The 24,394-nt window shown below is 40.0% G+C and overlaps 1 protein-coding gene across 3 annotated transcripts in view; it reads left to right on the plus strand.

Moving 5' to 3' along the window:
• Window positions 1–22,887, plus strand: part of RGS12 (regulator of G-protein signaling 12) — a 159,864-nt gene extending 136,977 nt beyond the window's left edge. For all 3 annotated transcript variants that reach the window (XM_019552848.1, XM_019552851.1, XM_019552850.1), the window contains one exon: window positions 18,487–22,887. In XM_019552848.1, coding sequence (XP_019408393.1) covers window positions 18,487–18,851 — 365 coding nt within the window. In that variant the 3' untranslated portion in view covers window positions 18,852–22,887. The remainder of the gene's footprint in view (window positions 1–18,486) is intronic.
• Window positions 22,888–24,394: the final 1,507 nt, after the last annotated feature.

Here is a 24,394-nt window from a genome sequence, read left to right on the forward strand (position 1 = left end):
TTTGCAAAATGCTCTATAAATGCTACCATTTTACTTCCTGAAATTAAATTTAAATTTTAAATAGACCTGTAATCTAGTGCCTCCAACAAAGAACTTAAAAATTGTATTTCAGACTTGTTTATGTACATATGTATATACCTACGTTGGGGGTCCTTTTGATAATGTGATAAGTGTACAAGTTGGTTTTCAATCTGCATCTTTTTTTCAATGAGAACGGTTGTAAAAAATTTGCACTTAAAAAACCCCTTAAATGCATGCCATACCTTTCTGTATAATTACTGAACTGTACCTTTCACTTTTCCTACTTTCTGCTTTTACTCTATAGAAATCTTTATGTAGTTTTCACATGTATTTTGTATCTTTGTTCTTTCAGAATTAATAAATTCTAGACCTAGTTATGCAAGACTTGTTTTAATCTTTGATTTTCTTCATAATTTGAAAAAATATTCTGTCTTTATAGAAACTTACAGGCCTAACTTAGACTGAATGCAATTAAAGCCTAAATGTGAAATTAACCTTGATATATTTAAATGTTATAGTATTGTTTCTTCTGTTTAACATAGTGGTATCAGTTCAGCTCTATTAACATACACGTTAGTAGGAATGAACTAACAAAATTATGAAGAGACAAACTTGACAGAAGAGAAGATCCACAACACTTATATGTACAGATAAGAGAACAGATTGGCCTGTAATACTTATAATGTGGTATGTCTGTTACAAATAATGTAAATTGTGGTATAATTTGAAAATCAAAATCTTTAGATCTTTGAAATTGTTTACATTTTCTTCTGTCAAATCCACATTACATGTCGATTCTCCTAAATAAGTAACAAAAATGAACTCCCTGAATTCTTTTCTCTCTCTGGATTCATGGGCTAAACCTTGTATTCGGGTATTTTTTCTTATCCTTCATGGGACAACAGTATTTCATTGGTTTTTATGGAATGAGTTGGTAGACTCTCTTCGGTTTTAAGTGGAGCCACCAACTTAATGCCCTCTTCGTTTGACACTCTCATTTAAAGGCCAAAGATGGCATGAGTCCTGGAGACAACCTTTTCACTCCTAGACACTGAGCCTCCACAACAAGGTTGCAAAACCCGGTGAAACAATAGCATATGGATCCTTGAATTTCTTACACCTTCTCTGATTGAAGATTTTGTTTTACCAAACTGCCTTCATTTATAGGTATGGTTTTTCAGGAAAGAAAATAGAAGAATTTAATCCACTACAATTCCCCTTGTGAAGTCAATAAGACTTTTTGAGAACAGATCCATACATGTGATTATACTAGAGTTTTATTTTAAAAGTTTAATTTTCTCTTCTGAGTACAGTTGATTAGGAGGTTCACCTTTTGTCTGAGATACCCTCTCTGTAATCAAATATGGTAATTTTACAAAATTAAAAGAATACTTGATTTTCCTTGATTTTACTGCAAACTAGAACTTTAATTCTTAAGGAACAATAATTTTAAATGTAATTCTTTTTTTTTTTAACTGGTCTTTTACAAGAACTTGGAATATACAGGAGCACTTTTTTACTCTTTTTTTCCAAACATACTGCTCTGCTCAATAAAGGGTAACATACAACACACAAGTCCAACAGCTTTAATTTGATTTTTATACCAAAAGGTTTGGGTTGAACCCAGGCCTTTCAATGTTGATCTTTTCATAGAGTCTGTAGGTTAAGGCACTTTTGCCAGGTGCATTTTTTGTAATAGGCAGTGCTGGATAACCGCTGTATTTTCTTGCATACAACACACCCTAAAATAAGACACTCACTTTGCTTTGGGAAGACAGAATGAAGAAGAAAATTTTTCCCAGTTATGGCTGAATGTCAACTCTAAGGGATTCTGCTTGCAGTGGCTGTGACTCTGGCTGTGCAGCTTAACACTGTAACTCTGCCTCTAAAGGGTGAACTCAACCCCCTCTCTCCGTGACATGGGCAGAGGGAGAAACAAGGCAGGCCTTTTGTAGCAACGCTTTCCTGCTTCAGTTCCAGGGAAGAAAAATCAGCTTACCTGTTTAAGACATCCTAATTTTGGAGGTTTAATTTTGGGGTAAGAGATGTGTTTGATGTGCAAGTAAATATGTTACTAGTCAGACATCAGTTAAACAATACATGAAAAATAGACAGAAGACAGGACAAGTTGACACTTCAGAGACCAACTGGTTCAGGGAGGTGTGAGCTTTCATGGTCAGAAGTCTAATTTGTCAGATATTAGGAGAATGCAAAAAGACGATAGAAATCAAAAGAAAAAAATGATGCTTTAATGGTTCAACATGTAATCTCTTGTTAGCAAAAAATCTTTTAATTGAAAGTTGATTTGTTAAATCAGAAGTCAGAGTGAAACAAAATCAATGTATAAATAGTATGAAGTGAGGGTATTGTCTTGTTTACAAATTGATTTAAAAAGAAAATGATATATTTACCCACAAAGAAATGTGGGTATATTGGGCATCTGGGAAAAAGACATGGGTGGAAGACCCTGAACATGGAAAACTGTGGTGTTGTGAACCCTAATCCTCAGTATGGCAGGAGAGTGTGGGGCCAAGTACTGCAAGTATAGAGAGATTTCAGTACTTGGGCCCATCTGATGCATCTCTAGGTGAGTTTGATCACTGTATGAAATATTCATTGAAGATCTAGAACTGGGTTTAGCATCATTTTTTGGCAGAGTGCCAAAAACACCCACAACTTTGACTTGTAAGATGTTGGCATGCCAGGGTAGACAGCAGAGCAGCCGCAAGGGCCCTGATCCTCGTGGCAGTACAGCTCCAGCCCCTTCCCCACTGTTCACCCCAAGGTGCACATGCCAAGCAAAATGCCTTTCCATGCCATGCTGTGACATCTGTGCCAGGGATTGCCTTCCCCTCATCTAGAAGGCAGTTTCCAGTAAATATGAAGAGTGGCAAATGGCAAAACTGAAATTAGTTTTGGAATAACTCAAATTTTTGGGAACAGTCTTTCAAATACTTTAATTGTTCTTACCATGAGAAAATTTATTCAAGATTGCCAGATAAATCCCAATGGTTATCTTATCAAAATGTGTTTTGTGCTACTGTTAGTAAATCAGGCTCCACCCAGCCCTAGGAAACTCCTAAATGCATCATCTGTTAAGTTGGCTCCCTGTCCTTTGGAACACTGTCTTCCCCATCTATATTATACATTTCTTGGTTTTTTCCAGCATTTTCCCTGTCTTATGATCTATTTAACTGGTAATAAATGTGATTAAGAGTAAAATAAAGGGTTCCCCCCCCCCTATTTAAGTTATATGAAGTTTGAGGAATTTTTTTTTTAGCTTTGTGCTTAACTTCCATGGCTGGTGCATTCTTATAAAGGATGACAACATATTGTAACTTAGTGTTAATTACAATGAAAAGTTACCTCAAAAATTACATTTTAAGGATTTAAAAATTCTATACCATTAAATATTCCTCTGAAACAATGGTGGGGAGCAAAGCAAATGCATAATAACCAAAACAAAGCTATTTAATGCATAATAACCAATATTAGAGAGAAATACAGTATTGCACATGAGTGATGTTTGGTTAAGATTTCCTTAAATTGCATTAAAAATTCTGGGTGTCCAGCTTGAACTATGCTGAAGTGATAAATTTTGAAAGGGTGAGAGCATAATGGTTTTTGAAAATGGGTCATTTTCTTAAGGTATCTCCAGGAGAGAATGTGTGAACTGAAGCAGTAGTCACTTTTGAAAATCTTGGCTGTGTTGTTTAAAGATGAGCCCTGATTCTGTTGTGATTGTTTGCAATGGGAGTTTCAAGTGATGACAAGACCATAAGGTGGTAGTTGCCTACTCAGATACTCTGAATATCGTTTCAGTTGGCAGAGCCTTACTGCAGGCTACATATTTAGTCATCATGTATACATCATCACTGAAGTTTGCAATATAAATATATATGCCGCGTGTATGATATAATTAGTTTTTCTGATTGTACTGCTATTACTTCTCAAAAGTCTCAATAGTGAATACATTAAAAACTTGCACTGGTTTGAAAAATTCTCTTAAAAAATGGGGAATGTTTTGGAAATAATGGTTAAACTTTTAAAAACCATTTACATTTCATTGTATGTCTCTCTGCACTTATCTGCAGTCCATAACCTGTGCGAGAAATTGCTTGATTGATGTACTGGGACTCAAGTGATGAGTTTGTTTTCTTGCAAGGAGTCAGAGTGAGTCATTTTAAGATCTTAGGGAATGAGTTAACAGCACAGTCCACTTTCTGTGAAAAAGTCTGTCTTCCATGTATTAAACTACTGAGAAGTGACTGCTCTGGGATGTCAGGGTCACATAGGGACAGAGCATCTCTCAAATACATAGTACCTGTCCCATGGAGACCTTGAACTTCAGGGACAAGCCAGTGTGGACCCTGATATGCCCACAGTGACTTCTTCATAGCACATATATGCTATGAAGCAAGATAGTCTTTTTTTTCTTTTTTTTTTTTTTTTTTTTACCCCCTTTGTATCAGTAGAATTTTATGGGTGTTCTGGTTTATTCCTAAATACAGTAATTTGCAATAATTGAGCTGGTAGGTCAGTGGTACATAGACCATTGATTTGATTCCATCAGATTGTTTTTTTCAGTATAGAACCATTCCATTTTATAGATATAGGATGAAAAACATAATACAGTTAGAATTAGGGGAATTGTTACCCAATAAGTAAGATGATATATTTTTGTTCTGAAAAAGTAAAGTTTATGTGTTTAAAAGTCCCTGTGATAGACACAACCCATAAATATATCATTGGCTAATATAAAGAACCAGCTAGGCATAAAAAGGAAAAAGCAATATAGTAAATTACCTGAGTACAATAACATTGAAGAATTAAGAAAGGTCCTCTAATGTGGAAAGTCATTACTTAACCTCAGTTAAAGATGATATTAGCTTTATAGAAGATAGGTGGCATTACACTCAAGAAACTCAACCACTTCCTTTGTGAAAGTATTCTTTCCAAAAGCTGGATAGCAAGTAATTCTGTGGGATTTTAACTATGTGATATACTGGGCGGAAATAAAACAGCGTGGATTCAGCTTCTTCAACCATGGGACATAGTTCCAAGAAGAATGATTCCTAGGAAGAGACAGGATCCACCTGATGAAGATAGGGAAGAGCATCTTTACAAACAGGCTTATTAACCTAGTGACGGGGGCTTTAAACTAGGTTTGCCAGGGGATGAAGACCAAAGCCCTGAGGTAAGTGGGGAAGGGAGAGATCTGGAGGAAGCACAAGGAAGAGGGGGCAACAGGGGAGGCCACCTTGTTCCTCCTGAGAAAGTAGGGCAAGCAGCTAATTACCTCAGGTGTCCGTACACGTACACATGGAGCCTGGGAAATGAGCAGGAAGAATTGGAAGTCCTTGCACAGTCAAAGAACTATGATGCAATTGGAATAACAGATGTGGGAGCTCACATGACTGGAGCACTGCAATGGATGGGTACAAACTGTGCAGGAGGAACAGACAGGGGAGAAGAGGAGGAGTTGTGCTGTGTGTAAAAGCCATATGACTGCACATGAAAGCTCCAGTATGAAACTGGAGATAGGCCTGTTGAAAGTCTCTGGGTTAGAGTCAGAGGGGAGAGTAGCAAGTGTGTTGTTATGGTGATGGTCTGCTATAGACTACCAGACCAGGAGGATGAGGTGGATGAGGCTGTCTTCAGACAACTAGCAGAAGTTTCCTGAACACAGGCTCTGGTTCTCATGGGTGACTTCAGTCAACCTGACATCTGGGAGGGCAATGCAGCAGTGCGCAGGGAATCTAGGAAGTTTTTGGAGAGCACTGGACAACTTCCTGGTGCAAGTGCTGGAGAACCAACTAGGGGCTGTGCTCTTGACTTGCTGCTCACAAACAGGGAAGAATTGATGGGGAATGTAGAAGTGGCTGGCAACTTGGACACCAATGACCATGAGATGGTTGAGTTAAGAACTGTGACAAAAAGAAGAAAGGAGAGCAGCATAGTATGGACTCTAAACTGCAGAAAGCCAGCTTAGATTAGCTCAGGGAACTCATGGGCAGGATCCCCTGGAAGGCCAGTCTGAGGGGGAAAGGAGTCCAGAAGATTTGATTGCATTTTAAAGAAACCTTACTGAGAGCGCAGGAAAAAAACATCCTGTTGTGTAGGAAGAACAGCAAGTATGCCAGGTGACCAGCTTGGCTTAGCAGAAAACTTTTGGCAAGCTTAAACACAAAAAGGAAGCTTGCATGAAGTGGAAGCTTAGATGACTAGGGAGAAATATAAGAATTTTGCTTGGGCATGTAGGGATGAAATCAGGAAGGCTGAAGTTTCAGCTAGCAAGGGACGTGAAGGGTAACAAGAAGGGTTTCTACAAGTATGTTAGTAACAAGAGGAAGGTGAGGGTAAGTATGGGTCCCTTACTGAATGGGGGAAGCAGCCTAGTGACAGAAGATGAGAGAGACTGAAGTACTCAATGCCTTGGTTTTCACAGGCAGGGTCAGCTCCCAAATTACAGTATCTGGCAGTACAGTTTTGGGGGAAAGTGAACAGACCTCAATGGTGAAAGAACAGGTTAGGGACTATTTAGAAAAGCTGGACATGTACAAGTCCATGGGACCAGATAGAAATAATCTGAGAGTGCTGAGGGAGTTGGCTGATATGGTTGCAGGGCTGCTGGCCATTATTTTTGGAAACTCATGGCCATAAAGGCAGGTTCTGGATGATTGGAAAAGAGTAAATATAGTGCCCATCTTTACGAAAGGTGAGAAGGAGGATCCAGGGAACTACAGACCAGTCAGCCTCACCTCAGTTTCTGGAAAAATGGAGCAGGTGCTCAAGAAATCCATTTGTAAGCACTTGGAGAAGGAGATTAGGAAGAGTCAGCATGGATTCGCCAGGGGCAAGTCATGCCTGACCAACCTGATTGCCTTTTATGATGAGATGACTGGCTCTGTGGATGCAGGAAAAGCAGTGCATGTGATATACCTTGACTTTAGCAAGGCATTTGATACGGTCTCCTACAGCATTCTTGCATGCAAACTGTGGAAATATGGGTTGGGTGAATGGACTGTAAGGTGGATAGAAAGCTAGCTGGATTATCAGGCTCAACAGGTAGTGATCAATGGCTTGAGATCTAGTTGACAGCTGGTATCAAGTGGAGTGCCCCACAGGTTGGTCCTGGAGCTGGTTTTGTTCAATATTTTCATTAATGATCTGGAAGTTGGGATGGATTGCACCCTCAGCAAGTTCACGAATGACATCAATCTGTGGGGATGTAGTAGATATGTTGGAGGTTAGGGCTAGGCTTCAGAGCAATTTAGACAAATTGGAGGAGTGGGCCAAAAGAAATCTCATGAGGTTCAACAAGGACAAGTGCCAAATCCTGCAATTAGGACAGAAGAATCCCACGCACTGCCACGGACAAGAAATTGCATTTCAGTTCCCCAGGTGCAAGAACAGTATGATGATCTTAACTTTGGGAATGAAAGCATTCTTCAGCCTCAGATGGGGTGCTGCTCCTCTTTCATTTTTCTGGGAAAGGAACGTGTAGCAGAGCTCATTCAGGCAGTGTGGTGCAGGTGCAGCCCACCCGCCAGCACCCAGTACTCCACATAGGGCCAAGCCCAGCCCACTCCCTCCTGATGTTTTTACCTCCCACAGCTCCTGCTGTGCCATGCTCCCTCCCATATCCAACCTATGTCTGCCCCTGGATCCAGCCAGCACAGCTTCCTGGCAGGGCTGCTGCTGCTGCTGCTCCCACAGCTACTTGGGTGCTGCTCAGCTCTTCCACCTCCAGTGGCTCCTCTTCCTCCTTTACCTCCTACTGCTCCAGGCAGTCTGCAGCATGGGGAAGCCATGGGGATGTGTGTCATGCAGCAGATGCCAGGCCAGGTGGGGGGGAAAGCTGCAGCCAGGCAGCTTGTGCCCCAGCATATATAGGGCTCCAGCTCCTGGCTGCCTTCCACTAGGCCACGTTATTGTGGCTGCTTATTGTGTGGGGTGAACAGAGTGGGTGGAAGGTGGCCAGGAGCTGCAGCTGAAGCCATGCACACTGGGGCAGGAGCTGCCTGGCTGCAGCTTCCCCCCCCACCTGGCTGGGCATCTGCTGCTCAGCACGTGTCTCCGTGGCTGCCCTGCAGTACCTGGTGCCTGGAGTGGCATAATAGGGGGAGGAGGAGGAAGAGATGCTTGAGGCAGGGGGAGCTGAGTAGTACCCGGGCAGCTGCAGCCATACTGAGAGCAGTCCTGCTGTAAAGCTGTGGATGCTGACTGGGGCCTGGGCAGTGCTATCTGGTGGGCATGGGATGGGTATGAGCAGGAGCATAGTGTAGGCTACCCGGGGCAGAAGTGGGCTGGGCTCAGCCCTATGTGGAGTACTGGGTGATGGCGGGTGGGCTGCACCTGCACCACACTGCCTGGGTGAGCTCTGCTACACATGTCCCCTTCCCCCCAAAATGAAAGAGGAGCAGCATCCCATCAGAGGCTGAAGAATGCTTTCATTCCCAAAGTTAAGGTCATCATCATACTGTTCTTGCAACTGGGGGACTAATATGCAATTTCTTGTCTGTAAGATGCCCATTTCCACATTGCAAACAACAAGAGTTGCTTTGGATTTATGCTAGGTCAGACCATTAACAGTACAAGGTCTTACCATTCATCCTCTCAGTCACCTGAAGTGTTTTCACTAAGGTTTTCTCAATGGTGGTTTCACAGGAGCTGCTCTGGGGTGCCTGACAGCCAGGGCCGCGCGCTCTCAGGATTGATTTTAGTCTCTCCCAAGATCTCATCCTGCTGGTAGAGAATTGCTTTATGATAATGGTAAAGATTTGTCTCGTGTTTCTTTCTAGTGCCACATACCAGCTGGCTACAAACCATTTGCTCCCTAATCTCCCTCTAAACATGATGGCATTGATTCCTTTTGTGGTTCGGTCTTCTTGACCTGGTGGAAGTACTAGTACAATGTGTGCTAAGTAGAGCTGTCAAGCAATTAAAAAATTTGATCACATTTAGTTGCGTGCTTTAAAAAACTAGTTGCAGTTAATCATGATTTTAATTGCACAGCTAAAAACTCTAAATTATGCAGGTACTTTGTATGGTTGGAGTGTGTGTGTGCATGGGGGGGTGGGATTCGGGAAGGTGTGGAGGAAGGTGTGGGGCTTGAAGCCTGGGGAAGGTGGGTCCCTATACACCCTGGCAAGATGCTGGGGTACTGTGGGTCAGGAGTGAGGGGCAATAGCAGGGCTGGGGGGTGCTATGGCTTCGCAGTGAGGGACACCCACCAACCCATGCATGCCGCATCAGTAAGTCTGCCGAGGGGAAAGGGAAGGGGAGGGGGTTGCAGATTCTCTCCCTCCAGCCCTCCCCCTCCACAGACTTACTGTCATGGCTCTGCTCCACATGCAGCATGCAGGCTGTGGCTGCTCATGTGCGTCTGTATCTGTGTGCCCCCACATTCCTGCTGCAGCTGCCTGGAGCCCGCACCCAGGCTGCCCTTCGGTCCTCTGTGCTGCCACTGCTCCCTGCTGGGCGGCCCAGAGGCGGTGGAGCGGAGCCCAGGTGCAGGCTTCAGAACCACTTGCGTGACTGACGCATTAAAAATTAAGTCACGAGCTAATTAATGTTTTAATTGCATGAGTTAACTGCCATTAATTCACAGCCCTAGTGCTAAGCAGTATTGTTTTTTCCTCTCAAGCCCTTAATCTTTTAAGTTGGTGAGCTCATGTCAATAAACATTAAGATGGTTTGATGCCAGAGAAGCTAAACCTCATCAATGTGCTAAAACTCATAGCAGTTGGGAGAATATGTAAAGAGTTCATATTCGTGGGCACCACAAGCAAAATTTTTCTCTTTCTGGACTGAAACGTTGTACTCAACAATGAAAAGAGCCCGTGCCACTCACCTCCACAGGGCTAAGTTTTTTCACAGCTGTTTATTTCCTTAGCCAAGAGGTCCAAGGGCACAGCAGTATCAGCCCAATGTTTGTCCTGTTTGATATCTGACTGACTTAATATATTACAGGACCTCAGTAGTGGAACTGCTGACAGTAGTTAGAGCACATTCCACTATATCCCAGGCAGCTTGCAGTCTTTCTGTGTAATGTCTCCATGACCAATATCAATGTTGTAGCTCCCCAGGGATACATACCTTTACCAGACATGGTACCATTGAAGTCTCCTGGGCCGGTACTACATTTGGTAAGGCACTTTTCACTTGGGACCCTTAGACCCACCATTAGGTATGTTGGCACTGCTTTGAACTCACTAGCATTGAGCATGTGTCTATAGACAATCACTTGAAGGAGAAAGATAAGTTACTCGGTAAGTAACTTAGGTTCACTAAAAAAGATTTTCAACTAACAGTCACTTCCCTTCTTCATATGTGCATGGAATTTCATTTCAGTTAAAGGGGTTCTGCAGGAGCATAAGGGATCCTACAGCAAGAGTAGGTCCAAAGCTTGTTATGACTCTTTAAAATGTAAGACAAGAGGGCATAAGGTGAGAAGAGCCATACAAGGTTCAAGGCTGGAAATGGGTGGTGGGTGAAGATGGTCTGGGCAATACACTAATAGGCAGTTACATAGCAAGGAACCCCATGAGAGAGTGCGTATTGGAAAATGCGAAAGATCTGGTCCTGATTTGCATTTTATTTTAGGGTATTAGCAAACATGCCAGTAATGGTTATCATATTTACTTGATTCCAAGAAGAGGTTTTTTTTAAATTTCTGTATAATGGTGGGGGTACTCATCTTGGAGTTGAGTACAAGGCAGTGGGCAGGCAGGCAGGCAGCTGCTGTGGCTGCAGTTGAGGCTGTGGCTGAAGCTCTGACCCTGGGCCCAACCCCACAGTAAGTCAGGCAGTAGGAAACACAAAGTGTTGGGAGGCAAGGAGCAGGAGTTAAGTTGTTTGCCCCTGCCTGCCTGCCCCCCCCCAACACTGCTTTCCCCATTGCAGCAGTGTGTGTATGGGGGGGGGGACAAATTTAAGATGACCCTCCAATAATTGTATTCTGTGCTGGAAAATTATACCAAATTTATAAATTCTCCACGTATATAATCTAATTCTTGACTGGTCTTAAATTCAGGGTCATCTTGGATTCGGGTGAATATGGGAAGTGTGGTGGGGAACTGCAAAAAATTGAGGGCTAGTACTAGAAGATCGTTAGAAAGCTAGTACTGCTAGTTATCACAACTAAATCTAACTGCTGTCACACTTGAACATGATTTACAATTTCGAATTGTAGAATTATACATAAATATAGTGAATGGCATTTGAAATTAAAATTAATTTTAGTAAATAATTTGATATAGTATTTCCTGATATCATCATTTAAATATTAATTAAAACTAGCTTCAATATTGATATAATGTGGATTAAAACTTACAGAAAAACACGTAAACAAAGTTGATGATAAATTTGTATGGATTAAATTGTGAGGTGCAAATGTGTTCCGACTACTGCATATTTATGAGGGTGGGTTATTTGGAAGACCATCTGCACTGTAGGAATGGAGGAATTGAAGAGAATGAATTCAGAAAAATAGAGGAGCAAATTCAGGGTTATAGAGGAAAACCATCTCAGAGCCCAGATTTTTAACTTAGAGTTTTGTTTTTGAATCGCCATACTATGTCTTTCGCACACCAAACCTCTCTTTGACAAGATGCTGATTTTCAAATGATATGGCGTTCACTTCCGTAAAGGATCTTTGTTGCTATTTTTAGAAAAATACAAGTTTTTCTATAACCATATATCCTACTAGCCAATTGCCTGACAAGAGAAAGGGTGCGTGGGCCTTGGCACCCTTCCCTTCTGTCCCTGCTATCATGGCAGTGTAGTGCTGCTACCACCTGCAGTCCAAACACTCCTGGCCTCTGCTGGCCTCGCTCCCTCCCCTCTGGCCCCCCAGTCCCCACTGTCATGGCGGCGCTCTGCTGTCTGGCTCTGTCTGTGTAGGGCACGCTGATTGGCTGCTGAGACAGCCAATCTCAGTGTGAATTAAGCGTTACAGACGGATGGTTGGACAAACAGACAGACAGACTCACTCGTGACTGGAACCAGGTGTTCTTGTGACAAGTCCTGGGATTCTCCAACAATATATATGCTGGTGAGGTGCAGGACAACCTAGTTCAGCTCTACCTTGTAGAGGGCAGGGCCACGCTAATCAGACAGACAGACGTAGGCTTTTATAATATTAGACTGTTACACAAGTGACTAGTGAGCAGTAAGCTAGTAGCAGTAGCTTCTGTTGCACTCAAAACATATCTTCCAAATTATGTTTTTATTATTATTATTTCTAAACTTTCCAGGACATATTAGAGACTATTATTGTTAAATGTTTCTGTGAACCTTTGTTCTCCAAAACCATTGTTGAAAATTTATTCCAAAATATCTCAGTATAAGAAATGCATAGAATAGCAGTATTCTTGTATCTTTAGTAGTACTTGTTTATAAAAGAAATTCTTCCTTAGCTGATGGAACCAGTGGCTTGCTGATGGAATCATATTTCAAAGTGTGAAGCATATGACTCAGCTGGTGCTTAATTATATGACAAGGAAAATATAGTAATCAATTTCCTTTAAGAAAGATTAAACATAAGTCATATCTTGGAATACGTTGATTAAATACTTTTATCTCCATTGTGAGAAATCAGCTTATAATAATAATATGGCAGTCTACACTATTTTTGTGTATTAAATCCCTTCAAAATAATTATCTTAAATTGATATGGTGTTTTTACTCCTCCAAGCTTCTCTAAAGCATTTTACAGACTTAACAAAACTATATGCATATGCTAGACCAATATGAGGATAATTTTATCTACTGTATTTACTAAATATAAATGAACCTGAATATAAGTTAAATTAAGGAAAAATATGGAAAATGTATAAATTTGTTATAATTTTCCAGATATAGAATCTAATTGTTGGAGGTTTGCCTTGAATTTGTTCCACTCCCACTGTTACAGCAGGGAAAATATGTCTGAGAGGTCAGGTAGCCCCCTTGTCCTCTTCCCTCCACCCCAGCTTCTTCCCTCTGCAGCCCTTTCCCCCACTCCTTACAGTCAGACCCTACTCTCCCTGAGCACATGGAAGTGAGAAGCACATTTGAAAACACTGGTCTTGAGATATATTTATCTGTATTAGTATGCACAAAATGACTACAGGTACCCACAGAGTTAGTTCATCCAGAATTGATGCATTTTGCATTTTTGCCTTTTTTGAAACTGCTGCAAATTTTAGCATAGGCACTCCATAAATGCACTTTGAAGCAGCATTTTAGTGGCCCCACAACTCAGTATTGCTCAGTATTTGCGTCTACTCCTGATATCCCCTTGTGTCATGGAGGGACTGAAGCAATCCTCCTGGATGTCATCGACTAGCTATCAACCCTCAATGCACAACGTTAATTAATCTGCACCTTCTCTGCTATTGCTTGCCCTAGCCGTACAAAAGAAGAAGATTAATGAGTATATGCTGCTTTGGTAGCAGTATAATAATGAGGTTTCCTTGTATGTGAATGTGACTGGAGGAAAAAAGCCTCATCTTGTATTCGAGTAAATATGGAACTATAAAATTACCTTTCCAAGAGCCACACTACTTCCTAATACAAGGGTGTGGCATTGGTTCAGTACATACTGAGAGTCAGGAATGTCATCAACTAAATCACCAGCATTTAGTGATGCAAATGACCCATATTTTCAAGCCAATCTCAGAGGTTCTTTCCAGTACCGGTAAATGGTACAATTTATAATTGCTCCTTGGGATTTTCTCACAATGTTCTCTTCTTTCTTGAAGAAGTTGTGATTGAGTTATGTGAAATGCTGGAACAGATTCTCAGCTAGCATATATCAGCACAGGGCCAGTAAAGTAAATGGAGCTACTCCAGTTTGACTGAGATTTGGTCCTCCGTCTTTAACCCAGGGGAAAAAAAAGTTTCAGTACACATGAGTTTGAGACAGCAAAGTGTTTACAGTTTTGCCTTTTTTTTTTTTTTTTTTACCATATTTAATTGCAGGATATTGTGGCAGGGATAACAAAACCCTAATGCATCTTACTAGGTTTACGAGTCATCATATAGGACTATAAGGCAGTTTGGTGGATAGATCCTTTTTTAAAGGATTGTCCAAAATAATGTATGTTCAGTTACTTCTCATGTGTCTGCATTTGGTCAAATACTTCATCAGTCTTAAAGAAACTGCTTGAGAAAATCCAAACACCTGCTTAGATCTATTTGTTAGTTAAAGGCATACATCATACAAAACAGACAAGCAGTTCACTGAAGCTCTATGCCCCCTGCATAAATGCTTACCATTTTACCACTAAGATTTTTAGAAGCAAAGAAAAAGTGAGGGAGAAAGAGATCAGTAGCAATACATCAATGCAAATGGAAAAGAAAGTGAAAGGGTGAAGAAGAAAAGCAGAAGATGTGCTTATCCAAAGAACTGCCTATCCATTAACCCTGATGTAACAGGAAGATTTGTGTACATGGCTGCAAAGTATTCATTTGTCTGCCAGTCTGTGACATGCCGGTTCTCCAAATTAAAGATCAATGAAGATAGCATGTGTTCTTTAAATTAACTGTTAGAGCTACAAGAAGTTTCCCTTAGCTGTGGAGAACTTAGCAGGGAAGCTGAAGAGTACCAGTAGAAGTGATTGTGTCATTCTAGTCCTGTTGGAAATTCATCTATGCAGCTGCTCTAGTAAACTTTTTTTTCTTCTGAAGTTTGAGTGAACATTGGACAGATTTGCCATAGTAACGTAAGATATGATTCCTCACTTGCTGTACAGATGCTAAAGCAATCCATAAGGAGATCCATAGAGTTTCTCTTCACTTTACCACAGTAGTGAAAGGCAAAAGGAAAATATAACTTTGAAGGCCCTTAATAAACCTTGAAGAGTGCTAGATAAAGACACCTGTGTGTACATCATTTTTGTTTGCAAACTGCGAAGAAGTGGGTAAATTCCATGATAGTGTGTAGGTCATTCAAGACATGCCAGTGCTTCACTTAACTCTTAGTTGAAGGCTATAATCACCATACTCAGTTTCTAAAAATTTTAAAGCCTCGTGGATATAGTTTTTCAGTGTTTTAAACCAATTGCTATTGGAGTTCTCTTCCAGATTACTTGATGACTAATGCTGCCTTTGTCACTACCATATTTACTCGTATATCACATGCACCTCTTCTTTCAAAAGTCAGCCCTCCAAAATTGGGCGGTCTTGAGCAGGGGACCTGATTTTTTTAAATTTTTTTTTCCTGGAAGAGCAGCAAGGAGAAAACCATGCTGTAATGCAGGCTTGTCCAACATATGGTCTGCGGGCCGACATGCGGCCTTCCAAGCTGTTTTCTGAGGCCCAAGGTGCTGCGATGGAAAACGGAAGTAAACACTGTACTTTCATTTCGGGGGTGTGATGTGATACCGCTTCCTGTGGGGTCTTTGAATATGGCTTGCTGGCCCACTGGGTGATAAAAATTTCATGATCTGGCCCCACATTCAAAAAGGTTGGGCACCCCTGCTATAATGTATACCAAAATGGTGGTCACTTCTCTCTGGGACAGCACACAGTAGGGGCAGAATTCAGTGTTAACCAGCTTGCAGCTTCTGCTGAACTGGCAGTAGCTTTTGGCTGAGCAGCCAGAATTGTTACCAATTTGTCAGTTCTGCTTTAGAGGGTTAACACTAGCTTTGGCCTGAAGAGCCAGTGAGCTGGGTGAGCATCAGGTGAACTGCTTCATGCAGTCAGCCCTCTCTGCAATGATTCTGGAACAATCCTTTTTCCTATATTGTACCTTCCTAAAAACAAGGTATGTGTCTTGTTTGGAGGCATGTGGTATGCAAGAAAATACAGATTAGGGGGTTATATATATTTAAATGTGTTTTATCCCATTGTGCATATACTGGTGTTAAAGTCATGCTTTTATTTGTTCATTGTAGCATATTAACTCCTCCTCCCCTTCCAGTAAAAAATGAGTTATCCCATATAATTGAGTGCAGTTGAATCCAGGAACTACTATGCTAAATCATGTCCTTCTAGATTAGTCTCCTAATTTCAGGGGTAACCAGTGCTAGAAGCTTCAGAGGGGTTGTGCCTGAAGAAGACAATTGTGACATAACCTACCCATGTAATAAGATTCTTCGTATAACACCTTCAATTAGAGATTGATTTAGGAAGAATCCTTGATGGTATAATTCTTGATGGTCTTATTATCCATGTATGTACTAGTAAGTAATGTGTTTCATCATCAGTTCTCAAAGTGCTCCCACTGATTTATTTTGTTGTTCTTTTGGTTTTTTTGGTGGAGTCCAGATCTTCGATGTATGGAAATTATTGCAGCTGTCTTGAAATCAGAAAAGCTGTCACAATTCACACAAGTTCATCTGCCGCAGATCTGTGATCTGTCTAAAAGTAGTGAATATGAATAGAATAAAGAGAAGCAGGAGAAAGATTTCACTATATCAGCATATGACAAACTTGAAAAATGTTTGCAAAGTATTATTTTAATATAAATAAAATAGAAATACAAAATTTAATATATCCAGGCTTCACAAATGGTAGTTAAAATTAAGCTGATATTTTGTTTGATATGTTACCTTGTAAGCACAATGATAACATATCTGATATAGTTTCATTAAAGGTTAGCTGTAATTTAATAGTCTGACTGAGCTCCTACTGGGCTGATAGACCCATAAAAACTTCCTGCCTTTTCCGTCTGCCATTATTCAACTGGTTTATGAGGAATTTGATCCAATTCCCTTGGAAGCAAAAAGAGCTAATATTATTGACGTGGGGCCTTAATATCCTTCTTTTTTATGTAAAGTAGTAAAACATTATTGGATTACATAGAATTTTAATTAATTTCATTATGTAAAAACCTTCATCCGTAGAGAGGTCCTCTGAGCAGCTTTACTGCAGGGGTGTAAAGCTTGATTTGTGTCTTTCTTTTAATTTGAATTCAAGGAAATTTTTCACTCCTCCACATCTAAGAGTCTTTTATTATTATTATTTGTTAACGATTATGATTCTTAAACACCCAGGCGCATACAATGGTGTTACAGAACATATACAAAGACAGGAGTTCCAAATCAGCTAGGGGATTTACTTGCATACCTCCTAGGGAAAATACAGAAAAAAATGTAAAATACAATTTTTTATGGTAGAAAATGTATAGTGTTAACTCATGTGATATTAAATATGACAGTCCCAGGTGCTTAAGCCAATGCTGAGTACTAGGAAACTTAGTTCTCTGTTGCTAAAAGTGTAAGGAGAACTTCTCTTTCTCTTTGCCTAATGTAGTTAACTGCATAACAGTTTAGGGAGAATGGGATCAGCTGTGTCTTAAGCTAGCTGTGGTTATACTTATAGCCACAGTGTAGGACTAACCATGACCAGTTATTGCATTGCTAAACAGAACTATTCTTTTCCTCACTGTTGGCAAAATCATGTTTATTACATAGTGTTGGAGTGATATATCTGTGATGGTACAGGAAATATGCCAGAGGCATGGACTTTTGCAGGTGGACCAACTCCATGGATGGGATAGATAAGCTTTTTGTATTATGCAGTTGGTTTAATGAAAAATATTGCCCACAAAAATCTTTGCCTCTTGCATGTTTATTACATGTAGTTAAAGCATGTTATATGTTTTCTAAATGACACATCTAGTTTATTCAAGCCTTTGGAAACTGAACAAGTTTGTTCTTTTTTCACACTAAACCATGTATGACAGACACAAGAGTTGGAGTGGCTAAGGGTTAGGGTATAAGCACACCAGGGTTATTGTAATAAGCTCATATTGTAAATGCTAGGAAATGGGCTCAAGTCCTAACAGTTCCTCTGTGGTTGCCATTCTGCAGTAGCACCTTGACTGCTGAGGTCATGTATCAGTGCATCAATCATTCCCTCTCCCTTCAGCCAGCTGCACTGTGTTTCCCCATCCTTCAGTCTGCAATCACCAGCTCTCAACTCAATAGGGTGAACTGCAATTTTAAACCAGCTTTTCTATATCTTCTGGAGAAAGATGAATCTCTAGTTGCAGAAAAATAATATCTCGGAGATATACAGTTGGTAAAATGAAGAAATGTTCTCCCATTTTTCTCTTTACTTCCTCTCACTGGCGGATCCTGGAAACTATATTCTTTTACCTTGGGTCTGTCCCTCCTGGTATGAGAATTCTAGGGTAGTGAGAAGAGATTGAAACAAGAAAGCCATATTTTATTATGGAACCAATTACTACGTGCTTATTTTTGTGTATTCTGGATAATGTCAATTAAATATTTTAAGAAGGATAAAAATTAAATTAAGACAGATTTAACCTCTGAGATCTATGTAAGAAGTAGCACTAAACTTTGATAGTTTTCCATCCTAATTGGCATATTCATGAATTTCCCTCTGGGAGACAAGAAGACCTCAGCTGACCCCTTGCCATGAGGACCAGAGGGGAGAAGTGTGCCCTGTGCAGTTTAAAATTTTGTTGTATATTTTAAGTAATTTTTTTTCCCTTCTTTCTGTTAGGTGTGAACCACAGAAAGAAAAAAGATTCACTAGCGACTGCTGGAAATGTCTGTGAACAAAGCTCTCACAAAGCAAAGACCAATAGAAGCCTCAAACCCCCCAGTGCTAGGGATAATCACACTGCTGAACTTCCTGTAAACAGAGTAATTGACGTGGATGGAGTTAAACTGGAAGACAACTTCATACAATCTTGTGATGATTCAGAAGGGAACCTCAGCTTCGAAGGCTACATCTCTGAACTGAGGTCTTGCCAGGGGAGGATGCGGACAGGAGTTTATAGGACATCAGACCTCCCGTCTCTGATTACTGTCAAGAGTGAGAAAAACAAGGGTGCTGAGAATCAATACAAAGCCACTTTTGTTTAATCTCAATTTTTAATGAAAGGTTCCATTATTTTTTGCCCACTAGCACTAGAGTTCTGCATTATGGGCATGTTTCTACAAGCTACAGGGTGTTTTCAATTCCTGTTGGTTTCAGTGCAAGTGTAAGACGGTCAGCATATCTGGGGGCGGGGGCTGCCTGTCCTTATATGAGTTAGACTCTGTATAATGAACAGTAATATTTCAACAAAAACATCAGAATATTTGATTTTATTCTGTCATTTAAATAACTCTTTGATGTTGTTTTATATGTCATAGTTCCATAGTTGGTGCTTTGACCAAAATGGTGACATTAAAATTCTCCATTTATGACCTCTCTTTAAGTGTCTTTGATAAAGACAAACTCATTTTAAGTTCCCCATCAATTTTTTTTTTTTTTTTTTTTTACTGAAGATGGCTTCAGATTTTCTTCTTGATCTTATGTTCTTCCCTAACCTGCCAGATTCCTATGGTGCTGCTAGAATTGGACATCGAAAACAAAGTGTACATTAGTTATTGTTTCAAAACTATTAAGGCTTTTTGGGGGGGTTTTCTGACAGATCTTCCTGTCTTGATACCATGTGAGAAGCAGTCTAAGGGGGATTCAGTCTTGTTGCAAAGATTATCTGAACTGCTATGTGCAATCGGGCTTGCTTTACACAAGTAAGAATTCATGTTCAAGGCAGTCAGAGTGCCTTCAGTGCCTCACACTGGTATCATGCACATAGCAGAATATATAAAGGAGCAGTATGGAGGTCATCCAAGGCTTTATCCAGCACTGTTCCCTTGATGTCTGAACCATGTGAGAAGGTGGTTTGATTTTGGGGGGGTTTTTTTGCAAATGTCTGTCTCCAGTTAAATGTTCCTCTTTTCAATTCTAGGTTTGAATTGTGTTTTTAGCTAACCTTGTAGACTGCAGAATAGTTATAAAGGAGGAAGAAAGGATACTTCCTAATTCTCTGCATATATTGTTTTTGCAGACCTGTAGTTGTTTACCTTTCTTTCCCATTTCTTCTGATTATTTATGATTTTGAGCAGGCTAAAACAGGTACATCTACACCCTTATTTTAGGATTTGAAAGCTCATCCTCAGCTTCCCTGAGGTACTTGAGCCACTCTACCCCTACTACATGAGCTTGCTGCAGCAGTGTACGGGAAATGCAGAAGGTGAAAGAAACTGGGAACAGCCTGATTCCTAGGTGAACAGGAACATCAAACTGAGCCTTTCTATGAATCATGCCCACTACTTGTCTATGGGCAGTGTAGATGGAAAATGAGGTGCAGAAGGGTTAGTGCTGGGCCCTGTGGTGCTTGGGCTGTGTATGCATGGTGAGAGAAGTGTAAGGGAGGAAAGTGGCCAGGTAGGGTGAAATTTACCTTTGTAACTCAGCAGTTTCCCAGGGAGAGTTGACTTGGTGCCAGGAGGAGAGCTAGAGGTTTGTAATGTAGGTTAAGGCTAAGGAGTAGGCTTATGTAGCAGTACAGCCATACTCACAGACATGCATAACTACCGAGGAAACATAAGCCACATACCCCTATTATTCTATACAGGAAACTATGATCTGTTTTTAAAACTTAGAGGTATTTGCTGTGTGAAAAAGATGTGCAGATTCTTAAGAGTCTGCAACAGTAATGCAAACCCCAACATTTAAAAATTATGGTCCAACTCCTAGTGATGTAAATTGGTACAGGTCCATTAATTCTGTGGAGTTTGTCATTGACAAAAATAAAGGATTTTGTCCTAAATATGGAGAAACACACTCAATTCAGTTAATGTTGCACTGTTTTATAGAAAATGGGAAAGCCCAGTTAATAGGGTTGTTTCTTTTGTTGATAAATTAGTGATATTAACCTGTCATGGAAAACAGCTCTTTCTTAACAAACTTCCAAAATTAAAATCAAACTGAATCTGCACTGAAGATATGGCAATACTGTAGTGTAAAGACTGAAAAGCTTAAGGGATTGAGATACAGAGGCTTTCAGTTCCAGATAATTGATTCATATTTCACTTGGGAAGCTGAAAGTTTTCAGTCTGATGCAGTGATTCCCAACCTTTTCACACTCCAAGGGCCACCCTGTCAGACTAGATGTACCCCCAAGGAAATGCCAGTTCTTAGTTTCACTCATTTTTTGACTACAAAAAAAATACTAGAACAATTCTTCTCTTGCAAAGAATTCAGGAAGACCAGAGCAGGTTCCAGAAAGGGTTTGACAGTATGGATTCTTATGTGAAATCTCTGAGTTTACCCTGTGTACACACTTAACAGTGCCAATACTGCATGGCACCCCACAGCATCCTTAAAAGGAGGTACCCCACAGTTCCAGGGAACCCTGGTTGAAAATCACTGTTCTATTGGGATTATACAAATTGCACTCATTATCTGAGTCCATTTTTCTGTGGACCATACAGTCAAAATCTACACAATTATGAATAATAAGTATCATTAGTGACAGGGACTGAAAAGGTGTGGAATTAACTTTTCTTCCGTATATACTTGCTGTTAGGTAACATTGTTGACACACTAAAGTCTTACTGGAGACTCTCATGCTGCCATTCTGATGGTGCCAGTTCTCATCCTGCCTATTCACTGTGACCCACAACATACTTTATGCTTTAGTTGATTATATCCAGGAAGTCTGTAATGTGAAATAATGTTCCAAAATGGGGTTAGTATGTTAACCATGAGACATTATGTTTTACACCTGTGCATTCTTTAAAAGTTTTTTCCAGTATTTTCTGTCTTGCCATTTCATTGACATTTTGATATGAACATATTTTTCACTTATAGATGCTCACGTGTTCCATAGTAAGCTTCTGATTGTTTCTGATCAAAGAAGAGCCTCTTGTCATATCAGTAAAAGTCAACAAATGGGATGCTTTTAAGCTTGATACAAACCATATCTGTTTCTGGGAAATTCTACTCCTTTTTAAAACTCAAATACAGTAAGTAGTTTGTGCCCAGTTGATTCCTGGTCAGAAGTTTAAGTGAGGTACTAACTGCACATTGCTCATCAATGCCTGGATTCTACAAGTGTCTTGTGCATGAAACACTCAGTGAAACCAAAGAGCTTGCAGAATCATGCCCTAATGACACATTTGAACATCACATTCAGTCCTGTTGTGGTGGCCAGATTATTCAGTGAAGTATTCCTGCTTCTGCTTTATTGCTCACTGCTAGAAAATTCCTAGATGCTCTATTTAGAGGCACTGTATTGGATCCTTGATCTGGAGGGACTATTTGATTAAATTAAGAGGAAAATATAGCTATAGCAGTCTATTGAAGATATTTGTTCCACCCCAATGGAAGAACCAACTTTATTTGTCAGATATTTTTCACTTCCTTTCAAAGCTAGTTGTAGACATTAATTTCAGTTTGCCATTAGAGCCTTTCCATGGCTGCTTAACAGCTCAGCTCCAAAAAAAACGTTGTTTTAAATTATGAATGCACCAAACTGGATTTGCCTGTCTTGGAGATTTATCCCAAGTTCAAGGAAATTAAGAATGTAAAAGAAAACAGCCTTAAAATTAATTTTCTTGAACATGAGGGAAACGCTTGGCAGGATGCCTAGAAGGCTGGTGAGCCAAGCAGCAGTGACTAAATAGAAATTATTCTTCCTTATTTCAGCAATAATTTTATTCAAGTGGGACCAGAACGTGAGACACAGGTAAGCTTCAGTTTCAAGGATATTATTTTAAACAATGACCTAGGGCCTGAGGCAATTTACTTTATAGGCTTAGAAATAATAATGTTAGCTCTACTTTTGCAAGATCTGGGGAATGTAAAAATTAACCAGTACAGTGTTATCGCTGGGATCAATTGTTAGAGATCGTGGAATTAATAAAAACAAAAGGCATGCAAAATATCCCTGAATGGCCTTTTTTTAAGAGTGATTATGCTCTGAGGTTTTTCCTTAGTTTTAACCATTGTGTGATTTAACCGGAATAACATGATTTTGAATTTCATTGGTATATTAGGATTTCCAGTATAAATGAGTCCTCTGAGCAATTTTTTACAAGTAGTTTAATACATACATTTTAATGACTTGGTCCTCTATTGTTAATCAGTTTCTAAAGGTAAAAGGATATGGTCTTTATTCCCCTTCCAGTTTTCCCAATTTTACAGTGTTGCAGGTTTACTGATTGCAGTGGAATTACTTCTGTTTCCTTCATTAAACAAATATAAACTGAAACAAAATCTGGTTATCTGATCTTCAAACAGTGGTATATGCTTGCATTAACTTCATGACATGATAAAGTATTTAAGATAAGAACTTAGCCTGGAAACTATAAAAAATATTTCATAGTTCAAATGAGATTCACAAAACATTTCAACCTAAGAACTTTTGATGCATTTATAATTCTAGCTAACTTGTCTATTTAATATGCTGGTGTTTTATATTTCATCTGTTGTCAAGGTGCCTGGTGTCCGAGTTGGTAGCCTTAATTCTACGGTTTAGCAGTGCTGCAATACTGTTTGTTTTAGAAGCTTTGTGCTTTGTTGACATATACTAAAACCCATATGTAAACAGCTTAAAATAATTCCCCCCCTAGAATCATTGTGTCTGTGCACCTTGTAAAAAATTGTAATATCACGCACACACACACATGTGCGCGTGCACACACACACACACACACACACACACACACACACACACACACACAAACCTATAGTAAAAAAATATTAAGGTTGCAAAGTCAAGCAATCAGAAGTTAGGAGACACCAAAATTAAAGTTGATTTCAATATAAATTCAGCCTACTCAAGTGTGTGTATTATGATACAGTTTGTATTTTGATGATCACATGCTCTTTGTACAGGACACCACCCTCAAGCAATGAAAGAAGCTATGGTGTTTGCTTACTAAGCAGCCATTTAGTGTGTATTTTCTCTTCTGTGTATTTACCAGTGCCTTATCTGAATGCTTCATAAATATTAATGTATTTATTTTCATGGCATAGTGAGGCGTGTATTATGCTTATTTTACAGTTGGGGAACCTAGGCGCAAAGAAATGAAGAGTAAAAGTATCCACTAATTTGGGGAATCAATTCAAGATACACAGGACCTGATTTCTGGAGTACTTGGTAATATATAGCATAAAGCTCCAGTTGTTTAGTACAGCTGCAAATCGGACCCCAATGTCTGAAGTCAGGCACCCAGAAAATGAAGAGCACATAATAAGTGACCAACTGTAAATAGTTTAAGTGGCTTCACTAGTAACACATAGGAACTCTGTGGCAGAGGCAATGGTAGACTACAAATCTCCAAGACAGTATTCAACTGCCTAAGTTCTGGGACCAGATAAACTTCTGAAATGAGTAGCGGTCATCTAGGCAATGACATCTTTTGTCCCAAGAGCAGCTCCGTCCTGTGCACTGAGTGAAGCAGAGGCTTTCTGGGCAAAAAACAAGATGTGATCCAAGAATTAAAGCTGTTGTAGAAGAGATTATTATGTGCACAAGGAAGCCAGGCTAAAGTTGCACATGAAAACCATTGTGTATTTCCTAACTTTGGAGTGACTGACTTTGCTCCCTTAGAAGTGTTCTTTTAGC

The sequence above is a fragment of the Crocodylus porosus genome, unplaced genomic scaffold (genome assembly GCF_001723895.1).
Source record: "Crocodylus porosus isolate Cpor-Errol unplaced genomic scaffold, CroPor_comp1, whole genome shotgun sequence".
NCBI lineage: Eukaryota > Metazoa > Chordata > Crocodylia > Crocodylidae > Crocodylus > Crocodylus porosus.